The sequence below is a fragment of the Ovis aries genome, chromosome 1, assembly GCF_016772045.2.
Source record: "Ovis aries strain OAR_USU_Benz2616 breed Rambouillet chromosome 1, ARS-UI_Ramb_v3.0, whole genome shotgun sequence".
NCBI classification, from domain to species: domain Eukaryota; kingdom Metazoa; phylum Chordata; class Mammalia; order Artiodactyla; family Bovidae; genus Ovis; species Ovis aries.
Genome location: NC_056054.1, coordinates 117441304 through 117460270, shown reverse-complemented (window position 1 = coordinate 117460270; position 18967 = coordinate 117441304). Strand labels below are relative to the sequence as shown.

Sequence of the window (18967 nt, the reverse complement as noted above, 5' to 3'; positions counted from 1 at the left end):
TTTAAATTTAAATTTATTTATTTTAATTGGAGGCTAATTACTTTACAATATTGTATTGGTTCTGCTACACATCAACATGAATCCACCACAGGCACACACGTGTTCCCCATCCTGAACCCCCCTCCCACCTCCCTTCCCGTACTTGCTGATTTTTTGACTAATGTGTTTGCTTTTTGATTCAAATGTGATGTTACTGACCCACCATCACTTGCTTCCTCTTCTTTCCTTTCCTTTCCTCTCCTCCTCTCTCTTCCCTTCCATTCCTTCCTTTCCCCTCCCATCTTCATCCCTTTCCTTTCCTTTTTTTGGCACATACCATGAACAAGGCACTGGTGGAAGTGCTGAGGAAGGACAAACAGTGTCCTTCATCTCCTTATTCTTAAACAGTGAAGAGGGGATGCGATGTGTTGTCATCCAGCAGGCTGCTGCTGCTGCTGCTAAGTCGCTTCAGTCGTGTCCGACTCTGTGTGACCCCGTAGACGGCAGCCCATCAGGCTCCCCCGTCCCTGGGATTCTTCAGGCAAGAACACTGGAGTGGGTTGCCATTTCCTTCTCCAATGCATGAAAGTGAAAAGTGAAAGTGAAGTTGCTCAGTTGTGTCCAGACTCCTAGCGACCCCATGGACTGCAGCCTACCAGGCTCCTCCGTCCATGGGATTTGCCAGGCAAGAGTACTGGAGTGGGGCCATTGCGTTCTCTGGTCATCCAGCATAGCTTGTAATAAATGCCATTCATCCATTCACCACCTATTTTTTGTCTACCAACTTTGTCCTGGAGTTCACTGGTGAAAAAACAAAAACAGATGTGGGCCTTGCTCTCTTGGAGCTTCTGTCTGTGAAGAGAGGTGTTAAACAAACATTTATGCCATCATTTAATGACAATCATGCTATGTGCTGGAGAGGGAGAATGGGTACACAGTGAGGGCATAGAAATGAGGCTCTGACTTGGCTGGTGGAAGGACTGGGGGTTGCCACATGGGAAACTTCCTCAGGAAAAGAATTTGATCCAAAAAGTTGGGATGATATGCCTTACCCCTGCCCCATCTCTGCCCCAAAAGGAAAATGAGATCCTGGTCTCATCAAAATTAGGCCAAGTCCATGGTGGAGGCTCAAGAGACAGCGTGAATTAAACAGGTGAAAGCAAGGGGCAGGAGGGATGGGTTTTCAGTAGCAGAAAGTTCCATGATATGAGTTGGTAGGAATGCCTCACACTGAGAAGATTCAAAGGTCACATGACTGAGCTGGTTATGGATCAGAACCGAGAAATCCAAAAAGCTGGGAGGTGGGGGTGGGAGGTGGATGTTTCAAGGGCAGGGAGAGAGAGAAAGAGCTACAGAGAGCCACACAGAAGAAGGGGAGAGACCATGAGCTGGGGAGGATCAGCAAGAGGCAGCATTTAGGATAAGCTAGGATTCAGCTAAAGGGATAGATAGCACAGACGATGTTACCCCAGAGAGCGAGGCAGCCTAAGCAAAAGTCTGGGGACAAAGGAGCGTGCAAGGTGTGTTTGAGTAAAGAGTTCGCTGTGTGTATTTCCAGAGTCTGGCATGTGCTCAGGCAAGAGGAGGCTGGAGATGCTGGGGAGGTGGGCTCGGACTCAGTGTAGATACCTTTGTGGGCAAAGTGGAGCTGTTTAGAGTGTTTGGTCTGAGGAGTCACCTTGGCCCTGCGCATTAGGATGATTAATCTGCCAGGAGAGCACAGGCTGGATGGACGGGGGAGGGGGTGGGGTGGGGAGGGAAGGGTGGCAGCTTCCTCTCCGCCTCACTCACAGTGTCTTCCTGGTCTACCCTGGCAAACTGATCAATAAATGGAAGTTTTAAAGCAGTCCTCTGCTCACCCTCCAATGGGAAAAGGGTGATTCATTTTTAGCACTCATCATGATTGCTTTTCTTAATTGCCAGGCATGATGGATCCCTCCCTGAAGTACTGAGAGGGTATATCACTGGCCTTCAAACAGCTGGGGAAATAACGGATGTTCAAGAACTACTTGTTGGATTTATTGAGTTTCCTCCTTTTTTGATTTTGCTTTTTGTGGCCTGAAGTCCTTGGGGGTTATTTTTACCTGCCAGGATGTCAAAGGGAAGTCCTCTCTGCTGCAGCTGCCTTCCCCGTCTCTGATTTCACAGTCTTTCCAGTCTTGGCTGGCGGAGGCCAGTAAAGGGCTAGATAGACCCAGTGCATCACCCCAGGCCAAAGGGGGAAGGGATGATAGCAGCTCACACATTGGTCTTGACTTGGCATCAGAAAGGCTGCAGTCCCTAAATATCTGTGCCCCAGGCTGCTGATGGTGCTGAAATTCCACCTTGGGAGTTATTGATGTTTGGGTGATTTCAGAAATAGCGTTGTATACTTAACAGCTGCTCATGGACGAACTCATAGGCAGCCAGCATTGCCTTCCACTTTGCATGCCATTGCATCAGCAAACTGTTCTCTATCTATCCCCAGTCCCTGCCAACCCTTCAGTTCCTCTAAGTCAGTCTCTTTAACTAGAGATCTTTTGGGACTGCTCTCTGTATAATAAATGCTTCAAAATATTTCTTGTCTCTTGGGCTTATTTCTCCCAACCAAGTCTTTCCAAGACCTGTAGCTGCAGGCCAGCACCACCTCACTCCCACCTTACCCCCACACGCAACCTATTTTTCAGAATCTTTCTCTGACCAGAGGCTGGACAGTCTGTTTGCCAGGGACAGAAGGTGGGACAGTTCAAGAGTTGCATCCCAAAGGTGAAGTGAAGCATAGGGGGAAAATGGACAGAATTTAGAATCAAAAGAATTGGTTCTCGAGTTTGATTCCACTATTTAAAAACTGTGTCTTTAGGAAATCAGTTAGGTTGTGAAAAGGCAATCATGCTGGCCTACAAAGTGCATGAATAATCTCGAATGCTAAAAGGTGGCACACACACCCAGTCAAGATTTGCCCTTCTTCAACACCATTCTGTAAGGCTGTGATTCTCAAATTTCACTGCTCATAGGACTCACTTGTGAATCTTGTTAAAGAGACATGTGTCCAGGTCTTCCCTAGCAGTCCAACAGATAAGACTCTATGCTTCCACTGCAGGAGGCATGGGTTTGATCCCAGGTCAGGAAACTAGGATCCTGCATGCTGCATGGCCCAAAAGAGAATAAATAAATACATAGATAAATAAACAAATCAGTTCAGTTCAGTTGCTCAGTCGTGTCTGACTCTTTGTGACCCCATGGACTGCAGCATGCCAGGCCTCCCTGTCCATCACCAAGTCTTGGAGTCCACCCAAACCCATGTCCATTGAGTCAGTGATGCCATCCAATCATCTCATCCTCTGTCGTCCCCTATTCCTCCTGCCCTCAATCTTTCCCAGCATCAGGGTCTTTTCAGATGAGTCAGCTCTTCACAGCAAGTAGCCAAAGTATTGGAGTTTCAGCTTCAACATCAGTCCTTCCAGTGAACACCTAGGACTGATCTTTAGGATAGACTGTTTGGATCTCCTTGCAGTCCAAGGGACTCTCAAGAGTCTTCTCCAACACCACAGTTCAAAAGCATCAATTCTTCAGTGCTCAGCTTTCTTTATAGTCCAACTCGCACATCCATACATGTCCACTAGAAAAACCATAGCCTTGACTAGATGGACCTTTGTTGGCAAGGTAATGTCTCTGCTTTCTAATATGCTGTCTAGGTTGGTCATAACTTCCCTTCCAAGGACTAAGCGTCTTTTAATTTCATGGCTGCAGTCACCATCTGCAGTGATTTTGGAGCCCAGAAAAATAAAGTCAGCCACTGCTTCCACTGTTTCCCCATCTATTTCCCATGAAATGATGGGACTGGATGCCATGATCTTCATTTTCTGAATGTTGAGCTTTAAGCCAACTTTTTCACTCTCTTCTTTCACTTTCATCAAGAGGCTCTTCAGTTCTTCTTCACTTTCTGCCATAAGGGTGGTGTTATCTGCATAGCTGAGGTTACTGATATTTCTCCTGGCAATCTTGATTCCAGCTTGTGCTTCCTCCAGCCTAGCATTTCTCATGATGTACTCTGCATATAAGTTAAATAAGCAAGGTGACAATATACAGCCTTGATGTACTCCTTTTCCTATAAATAAATAAATACAAAAAGAGAATACAAAATACATAGTATTTTTTTTAAAGACAGATACATGTCCAGGTCCCAAAGATTCTAATTCAGAGAGTCCAAGCAAAGCTCAGAAGTCTCTGTATTCAACAAACTGCCTCCCTGCCACCCCATATGAATCTGATGCCGATGTGCCTGGACCCTCTGAGCAACCCCGCCACAGCTTCTTCTCTCCTGGGAGTTCCATGGTCGATACTAGCGGAACTGGCACAACAGTCTCCTATAAGGCTAATGTGTGTGTGTACTGAGTTGCTCAGTCATGTCTGACTCTTGGCGACCCCATGAACTGTAGCTTGTCGGGCTCTTCTGTTTATGGGGATTCTCCAGGCAAGAACACTAGAGTGGGTTGCCATGCCCTCCACCTCCAGGGGATCTTCCCAACTCAGGAATTGAACCCAGGTCTTCCAGGCAGGGAGATTCTTTGCCATATGAGCCACCAGGGAAGCCCATAAGGTTAACATGATACATTAAATACAGCAATTACTCACATTCTGTCTGATATTGCTGAATACTCTGACTTTAAGACCTTCCTTGTGCCGCAACCCAGGACCCTCCCTCCTCCCAACCCCAATCAACCATCTTTCTGTCTTTAGCTGTTTCTATTCATTTTTGCTGCTGAACAGAGTTACCTGAATGCTGGTGGTTAATGTAGTTCTCATACAATTCCTTCTGAAACTAAATTCTTTCTGGCTTTTTGGGAACAGCTGCCTGGAAATAAAGGTGGTTACAGTGTGTTTGGCCTTTGGCAGGAAGAGGACTACTTCTCAGCTAACCACTAACTCAGAAGACCTTCCCTACTCTGGAGAAAATCATTACAGCAAGATACATTCTCATGTTTTAATATCCAGCATTCTTTCTGACTGCAGTTCCCTTGGATTTTGCTTTTAATAATATTTTGTGCTTGTTTTTAAATAAGCTATAAAAACACATTGTAGAGTAAGAGGTGTTATACCCATGGGAAATTTCATTACTACTTCTTATATAATTGTAAGACCCTCCTATGATATGAATGCCTGAACACAACAGGGTCAGTTTCACCTAAACCCTCCTTTGCTGCATCTTATACGCTTTGCTCAGTGGATCTTGGAGAGGGCAAAACAGAGACTTTTACTGCCATACCAAACCTGTGCCTACTTCCACTGCTGCTAGGTCGCTTCAGTCGTGTCTGAGTCTGCGACCCCATAGACGGCAGCCCACCAGGCTCCCCCGTCCCTGGGATTCTCCAGGCAAGAACACTGGAGTGGGTTGCCATTTCCTTCTCCAATGCATAAAAGCGAAAAGGGAAAGTGAAGTCGCGCAGTTGTGTCTGACTCTTAGCAACCCCATGGACTGCAGCCTACAGGGCTCCTCTGCCCAAGGGATCTTCCAGGCAAGAGTACTGGAGTGGGGTGCCATTGCTTTCTCCGAACCTATGCCTAGGCGCTCCTAAATGAAAACCCAGTCAGATATAACAGACACTTGCCCTTCTGTAAATATAGCTCTACAAGTGGTGGGGCCTTTGGGCTGTGCCAGGGTTAATGGTGAGCTTCCTAACGTCCCTGTCTGCCCCGCCCTGCTCAGCTGCTAGCAGTGATCTTCTGCCTCCAGCAGTCACTGGACGGTATATTTAGAGCCTCTTCCCCAAGAGTAAGTGTGATCTGAAAATAGATTGCTTGGCTTGTGTGTGATTGGGTTGCAGCCTCCAGCTCTATGCCTGAATAAGTGTAGGTGGTAGCCAGCTCAACACGTGGGTTCAACAGAATCCAAGTGACAGTGGCCTGGTCTTGGGGGTTGGGCTTTGGTCGAGTATTTTTCCTCCCTCAAAGGGACTTAAACAGGCCTTTCTGAGGTCTGAGGCTGACGTCCACCTCTTTGGCTGGGACTCCTTGGATCTGGACCCAGTCTGGATTAGAGTGTCCCATATTTGCATGGCTGGCCTCTCTCTGCTAGGGACCAGATGTTTCCCTCTGGTCTCAGCCCTATTCTTCTCTCAGCAGGATCACAGTTGTTCTGTATCCTGAGAGCTCCCATGTGCTTTGCAGCTGTGGTTGAGTTGTTTATGACAGGGAGGGTTTTATGATCATCATTTGACTGGGAACCAAGAGATGGAGGCATACCCATAAATGTGCCTTCTACCTTGAAATTTTTATGACAATGTTACTTAGTTTGGAGTTAAGGGTCATTATAAGTTACCCTTAAACTCTCAGCTCATAGCTCCATGTGAACAGAGACAGAGCCTGTTATGTTCATAGTTATAATCTCAGCATCCATTCAATAAGCATTTATCAAACCCTTACTGTGTACAAAGTAAAATACTAGATTCTTTGATAACATAAAGATGAATAAGAGGTTCTCCCTACACTCAGAAAGAAGATTCCAGTTTAACGAGTTATGACACAAAAGGAAATTCAACTAGTGCTGTAATAAATATTTAAGCAAGTTTTTTTGGAAAGCAGTGGAAGTACTATTTGCAAAGGAAGATTGACAGAGAAAACGGCCTTTAGATAGTGCCTTTAACAAGTAAGATTTTGACAGCAGACAGGGTGGGGTGTGAGCATGTCATGCTGAGAACGCAGTGCCAGCAAACCTCAAGTCAGTGTATGCAAGTCTACACAGCAGATGGCTTCAGCCACCACGTCTCCTGCTAAGCAAGAGCTCCTCGGGTTCATAAGCCCCAATTGTATGTACTAGCAGATGGGCAAAGTGGATCTTATCGGTTCCTTGGAACTATCTTGGGAAGTGGTTTCTCATTTTCTGCTGATGGGTCCTTCTTAGCCTCCCATCGTGGAAAGGTTCTCTTTCCTTAAGTCAATAGTTCCCAAGCTCATCTGCATGTTAGAATCTCCTGGCATTCTTTTAACAGTTCCAAAGCGCAGACCACAGCCCCAGACTGACTGAATAATCTCTGGAGGTAGATTGTCTAAGTATCTAATTTTCGAATTTTTCAAGCTTCCTGGGTGATTCCAGTGCACAGACAAGTTTGGGAATATCTCCCTTGAGGCACATTTAATTCAGTCAGCTGGTTTCATCAATGATTAGAGCAGTTAGCTACAGTATAAACGTGGCTGGTTGCAGAGCCATGGATGACACCTTGTAAATATAGTGTGTACTTTTGGACACATTTCAGGCCTTATGGCCCAGGTTTGTTTTTTTTTTTTATGATAACGGATACAGTTCTAATTTAAAGCTAATCATCACTCTTTCTGAATTAGGTACCTCATTTCTCTCCTCAAAGGATCTCAGTCATCGAGACTGATGCCCTGTACTAATGCCATTATGGAGCCTGTCCACAGATGAGCCTGTGATTCCAGAAAAGGGAACTCATGAAAATGAAATTTGGGCTGAACACCGGCCCCCTTTTGTCCGATGCCCTGGGATCTCGGTGTAATCAGTGAACTTAATTATTCACTAGTCTCACATGTACTAGATTTCTGGTACGTGTTAGACTCTGTTGTAAAGACTTATGGGGCTACAAGAGTAACTCAGATCAAGTTGACAGTTATTTAAGCTTTGCTTCTAGTAGGACAGGTTTTCAGTTGCATTCATGATTATAACAACTTGAGGAGTTAATAACAACGTCTGGTGACACAAGAGTGGTCCCAACCCAACCACAGACTACAGGAGTCTAGGAGAGAGAGCGGTGCAACCAAAGAGCACCCAAAAGGCGCCATGAAAATGGCCTGGGGGAATGGGTGGTATTTGGATGGAGAACAGAAAGCAGGGAAGCTGTTCTGCGCAGAGGAGCAGAGCGAAGATGGATTACTGGGGTGGTGGCTTCAGAAAATGGCAAGTCATCTGAATTTGACCAGCATGTGGGGGAGAGAAAAGACAAGAGGGGAGGCTGTCAGTAGTACACAGCTGACATGGCGTGTCGAACGTTGGATTGTGGGTAGGACAATGGGGTGATGGAAATCCTGACGGCTAGGGCATCTGAAGGTGAGACCTGAACATTCTCATTCCTTAGCTTCTCGAATGCACCAAGCTCACTCCCTTGTCGGGGCTCTCAGAGTCTCTCTTTCCTCTGTCTGGTACACCCTCCCCAACCACTGCTCTTTGTTTTTTCACGTTGGCTGAATCCTACTCATCCTTCAGGTCTGAGTATAACTGTCATTTTCTCAAAGAAGTCTGCCCTGACCTTTCAACTGAAATTAGATTCCTCTGCTATAGTCTCTCATCTCATCCAATTATTTTCCTTCCTTGTACTTATCACAGATTATAATGATATATTTGTGTCTGTGACCATTTGTTTGACATCCACCTCTCCCATCAGCTGGCATAAACTCCATGAGGTCAGGGACTTTATCTATCTTGTCCCTTAGTGTATCCCCAGTGAGTGACAGGCAAAAAGGTCTCGATCAGTGTTGGCTGAATGATAAGCAAATGAATGAGGGACAGCAAAGAGAAAAAACAATATATATGGAAATCCCCTTACACACACAGAAAGACATGTAAAAAAGAAACATATCATTAATAAGAGAAAGATTATGGTCTGGTGCAAGATACATTGGCTAGGAGTCAGAGTTGGGGCCCAGTGTTTATACTTATTTCTGTCACTACCTAACTATGAGACCACATCCAAAATCCAATTTGTTAGAGTAGCTATTTTTCCTTCTCTGCTGTCACAGCCTTGGTCTCAAATTCCTCATTTATAAAACTGGGATAATACAACCTGCCCTATTTATCTTCAGTATTGAGGAAAATAACTGAAACAATATACAGTCATGTAGGTAAAATACTATACAAAGATAAAAATATTAATCCATAACATCAGTGTGGAGATATTTGTGTCTAAATCTTATATTTAATGTCGGCAATTGGCAAATAAGTAACTTTGGCTTTTCATTTGTGTTCACTGCAAAATATTATTTCTATCACCATTTACTCTAAAGCGAAAAAAGGAAAATAAAGACCAATGTTAAATCTATATTCTTTCATTACCAGAGTGAATATAAGACGTTACATTGAGTCTGTGTTGAACATACTAGTGAAAATACATGCCCTTTTCATTTATTCAAAGGCACAAATGGCTTTCATAAAAACAGAACATATCATTTAAGGAGAAAAAATAATTAGCTTTAACAAGAAATAAGCTCAGAATTCTCATGAATGGATTTGGTGAGTCCCACTATGGACACTGAGTATTTGGTTTTTAATTTGACATCTTAGTGAAAATTCAGGACCAGCTGGAGACACTGGAGTGAGTGAGACACAGAGTTATCTGAGAAGGGCTTAGCTCAGGATAAAGTTGTTATATCAATAACGAACTTAAACAAGGCACAGTGGTGCCAAGCAAAAAATGTGGATTAGAAAGAAAAGCTACATTCATATTTTTTGTGCTTTAGGCTTAGTACTTTATGGCTTGTTATGGAATGTTAAACCAGATGGAAGGTAACCCATAAGGACAGCAGGCTGGGATATTTGGGGTCTAATCATATCAAGCATTTTTTAATGCAAAAATAGTTATTGAGCACCTAGTGTGTGTTTTAGTGTTTGTGTGGAAAAATTTTGTTCGGAGATGGTAACTGGGTATGAACAATGAACTAGAAGTTGGAATGAGCATATTGGGCTCCCACAGTGAGCAAGCAAGTTTAGCCAGAGCAGAAGGGACCATCAGAGAAAGGGAAGAAAGACAAGCAAGAAAATAGGACTTCCTTGTTTGCATAGAACTTCTTAGTATAAAACAAACAGACAAAACCCCAAACTAAACCAAAGTGCATGCACAGCTCTCATCACATTTGATCCATAAAACAAAACCAAACCCAGAAACCTCAGTGAGGTTGGCAGTGTGGGTGTTTTCCCAGAGAATAAATGAGCCTGCCCAAGACCACACAGCTGGACAGTGGGGGCCTCACATAACTGAACCAGCACACTTTCCCACTGTGAAGCTCAAAAGGTAGGATGAGATGGCATGGTGAGGTCTTTCCATGCCAGACTAAGGAATCTGGTCTTTATTCTGGGAGGAAAGGAAATAGACAGCACACCTAATTTAGCACAAGGGGAAGAAGGCAGAGTCCACCACAAACTGCCAGCAGATCATCTTGACAATGACCTTGGACAAGGCTCTACAGAGAGCTTGCTAAAGGATGGCTTTGGAGGACGTGGAAGAACCCTTGCCAGCACCTGTTCACCAGAAAGCCGACTGTGTTGGAGCAACTCATTTCCTTCTCTGACAGGAGTACCATAGAAAATTTAGTTGGCACTTCATTGGGGTGCTTCCTTCAGATACCTCTCTGGAGAAAATGGACAATAATGGATGGGTGGTGAATTAATTTGCATTGGATTTTTCTACTTTATTTTTACAAATTTTATTTGATATATTTTTTTTTTGAAGTATAGTTGAATTACAATAGTGTTGCTGCTGCTGCTAAGTCGCTTCAATCGTGTCCAACTCTTATGGGACACCATAGATGGCAGCCCACCCGGCTCCCCCATCCCTGGGATTCTCCAGGCAATAACGTTGGAGTGGGTTGCCATTTCCTTCTCCAATGCAGGAAAGTGAAAAGTGAAAGTGAAGTCACTCAGTCGTGTCCAACTCCTAGTGACTGCAGGGACTGCAGCCCACCAGGCTCCTCCATCCATGGGATTTTCTAGGCAAGAGTATTGGAGTGGGTTGCCATTGCCTTCTCCATACAATATTGTATTAGGTCCAAATGTACAGTAAAGCAATTCAGTTATATATATATCTATATATATGTACACACACACACATATATATATTCTTTTCAGATTATTTTCTACTATGGTTTATTAAAAGGTATTGAGTATAGTTCCTGTGTTATACAATAGATCCTTGCCGGTTATCTCTTTTAAATATAGTGGTGTGTATATATTATAGTTTGCACTGAATTTTAAAGTTGAAGGGAATTTTAAAACATATTTAGCCCTTCTCCATTATTTTACAGATGAGAAAAGGGAAACAAGAGGTTAATCGACTTGCTTTGAGCTATATCATCATCATAATCATCATTATCATTATCATCACCAAAATAGTTTACATACATAGCTTACACATTTACTGTATATCTGGCATATTCTAAGTGTTTAATATGTATTGGCCTGACAGATGGCTCAGTGGTAAAGAATCCACCTGCCAAGCAGGAGATGTGGGTTCGGTTCCTGGGTCTGGAAGATCCCCTGGAGAAGGAAATGGCAACTCACTCCAATATTCTTGACTGGAGAATCCCATGGACAGAGGAGCCTGGTAGGCTACAGTCCATAGGGTTGCAAAGAGTCAGACATGACTGGGTGGCTGAGTAACACGTGCATGGCTGGTTTAACCCTCACAACAAACCTATGTGGTAACGGAGGCTCAGGGAAATTTAGTAACTTGCCAGTATCATGAGGTTATAAGCAATGGACCTGGGATTTGTACCCAGCAAGACTGGCTCCTGAATTGGTACTTTCTTTTTAGGTACAGCCTCTCCAAGCCATAAAACTAGCAAGTGACAGAACAAAGTGTCAAAGATACTAATGAATGGACTTTCTAGTGGTAGGCTGCAAGACGTCCGTGTTATGTCCTTTTCAACGTTGTTATCCACGAGTTGGATAAAATAAGGAAAGCAGTTCATCAGATCTTCAGAAGTCATTATATGGGGAGAGGAGTAAAAAATACACTGGACAAAGGAAGCAGGATCTCAAAAATTCTGGGATGATGAATTTAAACATTTTCCTTTCAGGGGAACATAGGAAGATACTGCTTGTTGATTCTCAAACCAATTGCCCAAGAATGGAATGGGGGATGTGCATAAAATACAACTTGGGGGTATGGATTTATCAATTCCTACATGAATAAGCATGTGAGGCTGCCCAGAGCTAATGCAATTTAGCAAATGATATTCCATGTATGTTTTTCACTGGTCATGTCCATGCAGGTCTCAGCTGATGTTCTGAGACCAGAGGCCTGCTAGGGGAGCTCTGGGCAAGAAGACTCTTCACAGTGCTGGCCTGATCTTTCTTCCTCCTTCCTGACCTGCTTTTGCTCTGACCCTCCATCTTGGCCTCCTCCCCTCTTGCCATCCCGACTCTATTCCTGCCTCTAACCTTTCATTCTTAGCTTTTGTTCCGGGCTCTCCTACCATGTGAATCTTGCTTTTTATTTCCCCACCATGGGACTCTGATTTGACGGCCTCTGTGGTGGTCTACGTGCAGTGCTGCATCTGAAGAAAACCCTCAGAGCTCAGATCATGACCCTGACCTCTGGTGGGTGTGCTGACAGCACCCCCATTGCACTCCCAATACATTCTCCACGAGGAGAAGATTTGGACTATATATGGGGTATTGTATCCAAGTCTGGCTGACCCCTTTCCCTACCATAGGGGTATCTACGTAAATTGAAGTACATTCATAGAAGAAGAATAGATTGTGAATAGACTTGAACAGTTGGTGATATGTGAAATGAATAAAAGAGACAAGAATGCCTAGAGACTGTAGATTATGGCCTTGGGAGATTTATCTCCGAATTTGCAGATGATCCTATTGTGAAAGACCCCACAGGCTTCTCCTGTGTGGCCCCAGGGAGTAGCCTAGAACCTGTGGGCAGAAGAAGCGGGGAGGAGATAGATTTCAGCTCAGTGAAAACTTTCTCATGAGCTGTTCAGAAATGGAATGGAATGAAATGATAGTGAGCTTCCCATCACTGGAGGTGTTCGAGTATAGGTGGAGCAGTGGCTTGTCAGGAAATCTGTATAACAGATCCAAACATCAAAGGGATGCATAGACTCTATGATCTGCGGGCCGGTTCCACCAAAGAAGCTCTGTGTCAGTGAGGATTCAATGGCACTTTTTGAACAGGCAGCCTGATGACAGTGGTATATAAGGTGAACGCTTCCCTTCAGTGACACATCGGAGGCCCACCTGTCTGTCTTTCCTACCTGTACTGTGTTCTGTGTGAGTGAGCTCTGGCTCCTTACTGCCCTCCTCAAGCTTCGGCCATTTGAGCACAGACCAGTGCTTCCGGCCACCAGAGCAGGCGGTGCTTACTGCAAGTCTAAGGGCCACTCTGGATTAGTTTTTCCAAAGTTGGGGAGGATCTCTCACTCTTGGCCAATCTTGGGTTTATGAAGGGGTCTGTTCTCTCTTCGCTCCATCCCCACCTCCTTTCCCAGATCAAGCACCAAGTGCATTGGCTAGTTAGAAGCCATAGGGAAGAAACCCATTTTAATAAAACCCCATTGATTTTTTTTTGGGGGGGGGACGCAAGTCAAAGAAAAGACATCTAAAGAGTCCCTCCCCACTTCCCCCTCCTCTGTCCTGACCTACTCTGGGTCAGTCGCACATCGATTGGCTTCCCAGATAACAGATCGTGCCACCGGTGGGGACCTCTGGGGACCAGCCGGGAGCTGCAAGAGTCGCACGCAGCAGCCCTGCCCCGACTTAATCAAACTAGCAACAGGATCTGCCTCCCGCGGCAGCGCGGCGGTGGCAGTGTGGCAGCGGCGGCGGCGGCATTATGCGTGATTACTGACAGGCACCAGCTGCTGCCGCCACCGCCGGCTCGACGCACGATGTGGACGCTCAGATCGAGAGGCAGATTCCTGACTAATCCCAGAGGGCTGGCCCAGCCCGAGCTGCCCGGGCTGCTAGGAAGCGATGACCACTCTTGTTAGCCCAAGTTGAAGGGAGCCCGGCTGCGCTTGGGAGCAGGGAGAGGCCGAGCCACTGAGCAGACGCGTCCGGGAGGACTATGAACTGAAGAGTCAACATGTATGGAAATTATTCTCACTTCATGAAGTTTCCCACAGGCTTTGGAGGTGAGTATTTCACACGGCTTCAACGCCGGGACCGTCTGGAGAGACCGAGCGGACATGGGGAGATCCGGATAACTGGATTAGGATTGAATTGGGAAGGAGGGCATATGTGTTTATCGGCGTCTATGGTGTGTTTCCGTGTGAGTGTGCGTGTGAGCGCGCGGGCAGGAGTGAGGGGCACGGATGGGGAGAGGGAGGGAGGGAGAGTGGGAGAGAACGGTCCGTAGGTGAGGATCTGTTTGCACATTCGAATGAGTGAACAGATGGGAGGATATGGGGATATTCTAAGGAGAGCCTGAACCAACATGCTTGGGAGTATGTCTGAGACAAAGGTAGACTGAGAGCATTGTTCTAACTCAGTGGGTTTGTGGGGGTGTGAAGAATGGAAGAGGTAAGAGGAAATTACTGGGATGAACCTAATACCCAGCTTGCCATGAGAAAAAAAAAATGACGGAAAAGGTTTTGCCAATATTAAGGGTACCTGGGATACTTCATAACAACAGACTGATTGTTTTATTTAAAAGCAGATTTCCCTAGAACTGCATTTTTTTTTTAAAAAAGAAAACATAGTGCTTTAATTTGCTGCCTGTTTTCCTTCCTCTGTTTTCTCCCCTTTTGATTTGCTAATAGCCTCTTGTCCCCTCCCCTGCTGCTGCCCCCAATTCCACTTCCAGGGTCACTGCCAACACCTCCATTCTGAGGGTCGAGATCTGGGCGTGGTGGTGGGGGGTGGGGGTGGGGGTGTCTGGGCTCTCATAGCAGAGAACAGGCAGCTGGAGCTCCAGGTTGCCAAGCCAGGCAGGGCAGCCAGGTGGCACTTCCCAGGGGCTGCCCTCACACCCAGGCACTTTGGTCCCAGGGCTCCTTTGACTCAGTGACAGAAGCAGCACAGTAGCCCAGCTTTGGGTAAACGGGCCCAACAGCTGACCAACTGCCTCTGACTTGTCAGCTGGTGGCAGGAGGTTTGGAATCTTAGGAGCCAAAGCGGAGAGCAGACGCTGGCAGGCACGACAAAGCAGAAATTCTTGTTAGGTCTTGAGGACTGAAAAGTCCCTGCCCTCCCCACCTCCTGTGAGGACAGATAGGCAATTCATCTGAAGGCCTGGGAGCAAAGCTTGTCTATTCCACTGGGCACGCCCCTCCATAAGGTGTAGTGGGACACTGGAAGCGGATGGGGTTCCTGTCCTGGAGACATTAAGCCAGGGGGTTTGCTTATTTATTCGGGATGCGTTGGGCAGTTTTTATGAACTAAGCATGAAGTTAGGTGCTCATAACACAGATGTTCATGAGATAGAGTCTGTACTATTTGTCCTGGGCAAGCTTGTCATTGCGCAGACACATTGTAATACGGCATGTTATGTGCACCGTTGGTTGCAGAAGGAGGTTGCTGCTTGGATCCGATGGGTGAGGGACCCTGGCCACACGTTCTGGGGAAGACAACATTGAAGTTACTGGGGCCAGTCTTGTGACGTGACCCAGTGAGTGTGGTGGCCAAGGCTGTGAAGCAGACATCTGATCTTCAGTATGCAGTTGGGTGCTGTGGAAAGCCTTCCTGACTGCCATCTTGGTCCCCTTCTCAGCTGAGAAGCACTTCTTCCTTTTCCTCCTGAGTTCAGTTGTCTGAAGAACATGCTTATCCATGAGATTCTTGGGACCCTCGAGGTCTGTGAGGTTATGGCTTCTTAACTGCCTAGGAGACCCTCTGAGATGGTTGGGGTGAATAGAAGGATTGAAGGCGGACAGGTGTAGGAAGAGACAGTCTGGGGAAAGAAGGTCTAGTCCAAAATTCACTGGGAGCTGCTGTCTGGAATCTTGGGATTGTAATACCCTGAGACCTCAAAGAGTGCCTTGCTGCTGCTAAGTCACGTCAGTCATGTCTGACTCTGTGCGACCCCATAGATGGGAGCCCACCAGGCTCCCCCGTCCCCGGGATTCTCCAGGCAAGAACACTGGAGTGGGTTGCCATTTCCTTCTCCAATGCATGAAAGTGAAAAATGAAAGGGAAGTAGCTCAGTCGTGTCCAACTCTTAGCGACCCCATGCACTGCAGCCCACCAGGCTCCTCCGTCCATGGGATTTTCCAGGCAAGAGTACTGGAGTGGGGTGCCATTGCCTTCTCCAAAAGAGTGCTTTAGTCCTCTCTTAATATAGATGGGTAAACTGAGGCCTCAAGGAAGGCAGTACCAGGCTAAGGTTATATGGGGTTGAGGAAGAGAGCCCATCTAGAAAAGCCCCTGAGTCAAACTTCTAATTACGTTCCTTCTATCTGATGCAGTGAAAAAAGCATGAAAGATCTCTATCTGTCTATCTCTCTATCTCTCTATACAGATAGAGAGAACTGAGTTTGGTTCCCAGGTTTTTACTTACTAGCTGTGTGACCTTAGGCAAGATATTGAACCTCTCTGAGCCTCATCTCTAAAATGTAGTTCAAAATCCCATCTCAGACCATGGTTGTGAGCATTTAACGTGCAAATGCTTGAAAAAGCAGATATAGAGTGTTGTCTATATATTCAGTGTTTAATAAAAGTTAATATTTTTGTCCCCTCTATTCTGCCCAAGTACTAACATGAAAATTAATTTAAAAATCAAAAATTACTGTAGAATAATGAATTAGGAATCTGGGGAAATAAAATTAAATTTATAAAGACCCACATACGTTGCTGGTTTAAAATTTCATAATTGTGGGGGCTCTGGTATTTAGTGTAATTAAGTTTCAGATAAAAGGAAACGCAATGGCTGGGCCATGCAAGAGGAGGTTGATATAACCATGGGGGGGGGGGCGGGGGCAGGGGAAGGATTATCTAGGCTGTTGAACGTCTGCCCTGATGCTCCTTTTCCTCCCCATTCTTGAGGGAGGAGAACAATTATTTGGTTTAGTTGTACTGAGGTTTTCCATTGTGTTTGTATTTGCCAGCTAAGAGGCAGAAACATTGAGCAAAGGTAAGGGCCCCATCTGTAGGAAGGTCTGCCTGATAACTTGCAGAGGTGACAGAGGGGGGTGGGAGGGAGAAGGACCCCCCTGCAGGTGCTTGGGAGACCTGAAGTCTGAAGCAGACATAGCCTACAGTCTCTCACTCCTTTCGCCCCAACGAGGCAAGTTGTACCACACATATTAAATGATTTAGTGTATAACCTCTGCCCTATTATATATTAGCTAGTGGAACTGCAGAGGGCTCCCGTGATTTCTGAGAATCTCTAGGGAAGCAATGTCACCCTTGGGAAATAACACCTGGGATTTGTGTCTGGGCTGTGCTTACCAGATATCAGACCATCCTCCCATCAGTGAACAAGACACTGGGCAAACTGGCCGCAGGGTGGAGACTAGCTGGGTTGCAGTGGCCCCACCAAGGTGCCCACTTGCCCAGCTCTGGTCTCTCCCATGTGATGAGGCAAGAACCTTTCTCTTCTTTTTTTCTGCCAGCTGCCCAGTAAGAGATTTGTTTGCCTGGATGAGACAGTTGCAGCCTCTAAGAAGATGGCAGAACAAATCCTGTAATCCCCCTTCCAATTGTGCAGTAATCCTCAGGGTGAAAAGGAGATCAGGGGAGAGGGGACTTGTCTCATTTCATTTAACAAGCACACAGTAGCACTTACTAAGTGCCCACTACCATTGTAAGCACTTCACCATTATCATCTCATTTAATCCTCATGACAACTCCTTGAGTGGGTATTATTACCATCATTATTACACTCCTTTTATAGATGAGGAAACAGGCATTGTAAGCTGCAATAACTCATTGTAAGGTCCCAGAGTTGGAAAATGGCAGAGCCAAGGCTTTGAACCCAGGCAGTCTGGTCCTGAGTCCAAGCGGTGCTGAGCTGCCTCCCACAACTTCTGTGGGCCACAGAGTTGCCACAGGAAGCTAAGGCAGCCGCACATCCCTTGAAGGGATGAGGAGCCCCAAGCCAGTCACGCCACTGCCTAGCAGCTGTAGATGCAGGAGCCTGGCCTCGAGGAGTAAAGTACACGCTAACTTAGCAGGCACTCAGGTGCAATAGCGGCCTCTGGAGAATTAATTGCTGGCTCATTCTGGGGGCCTGGGTCTTCCCTGGTGGCTCAGATGGTAAAGAATCTGGCTGCAATGCAGGAGATCTTCCCTGGGTCAGGAAGACCCCCTGGAGAAGGGCATGGTTATCCACTACAGTATTTTTGCCTGGGGAATCTCATGGACAGAGGAGCCTGGTGGGCTACAGTCCAAAGGGTTCCAAAGAGTCGGACTCAACTGAGCAACTAACACTTTCACTTTTTCCCTGGGGGTCTAATGATTTGTAAGAGCCCTACTGTACTGAGTCTGACCACTTGTGTAGAATAGTCCTCTTCTTACGTAATAGCCACAGAGGAGGGGTTGAGTTGGAGGGGGGGGGTGTGTGTGTGTGTCTGTGTGTGGAGGGCAATATGAAGATGTGGGAGGAGGGTGTGTGTGTGTATTTATGTGTATGCCAGAACATATTTTTCCCCTCCACAAATGTGTGGGTGGCTAATAGGGACTTACCCTGGAGGTAAGTGGTTAGGGTTTATGTAGGAAGGAATAAATGTTTATGAGATTTAGGAAGGAGTATATTTAGTCTAAACTATTTTCTGAAACATTTACAATCTTACCAAGAGATAGAGAGCTGAATAGCAACTGGGGGAAGAAATTATGCAAAGAGTAATCAAAATTCTCCACCTCTTCCTTCCCCTCATTATGTAGCTTCTGTATCTGCAGAGAACTTAGCCACCGGAGTTGGGTGGCTGGGGTGCCAGGGGCTCCCGGAGGAAGCTGCTATTTTTTTCTCTTATTGGAAAGTAGAAAACACAGAGGCCGAGGGAATCTAAGATGCGACTGTTCTAGAAGGCTTGGGTTTGGGTGGCTCTCTTGAGACTGACCCAGGTCTTGGTCCAGTGGCTGGTTATGGCCTCTGTCTCAACTGCTCAGCTCTTCTGTTGTGATGGGGAAGTGGCTGTGGTCAAACATATAAGCTAATGCATGGGGATGTGCTGTGTTGAGTATGTTGGCCCACCCCTAGGGGATCATTCCAGAGAAGTTTTGGTACTATTTTGATTGTCTCCCAGTTAGCAGTGAATAACAGCACGAGCTCTGAACAGCTCTTCACCTCTCCTCTACCCCCTACTCCCACCCCAGCTTCCCTGCAAGAGC

At 46.0% G+C, this 18967-nt stretch overlaps 1 protein-coding gene across 2 annotated transcripts in view; it reads left to right on the top strand.

Moving 5' to 3' along the window:
- The first annotated feature begins 13582 nt into the window (after window positions 1-13582).
- RXRG (retinoid X receptor gamma) overlaps window positions 13583-18967 on the top strand; it is a 52605-nt gene continuing 47220 nt past the window's right edge. For both annotated transcript variants that reach the window (XM_012185413.4, XM_012185408.4), the window contains exon 1: window positions 13583-13833. In XM_012185413.4, the coding sequence (XP_012040803.1) occupies window positions 13785-13833 (49 nt within the window). In that variant the 5' untranslated portion in view covers window positions 13583-13784. The remainder of the gene's footprint in view (window positions 13834-18967) is intronic.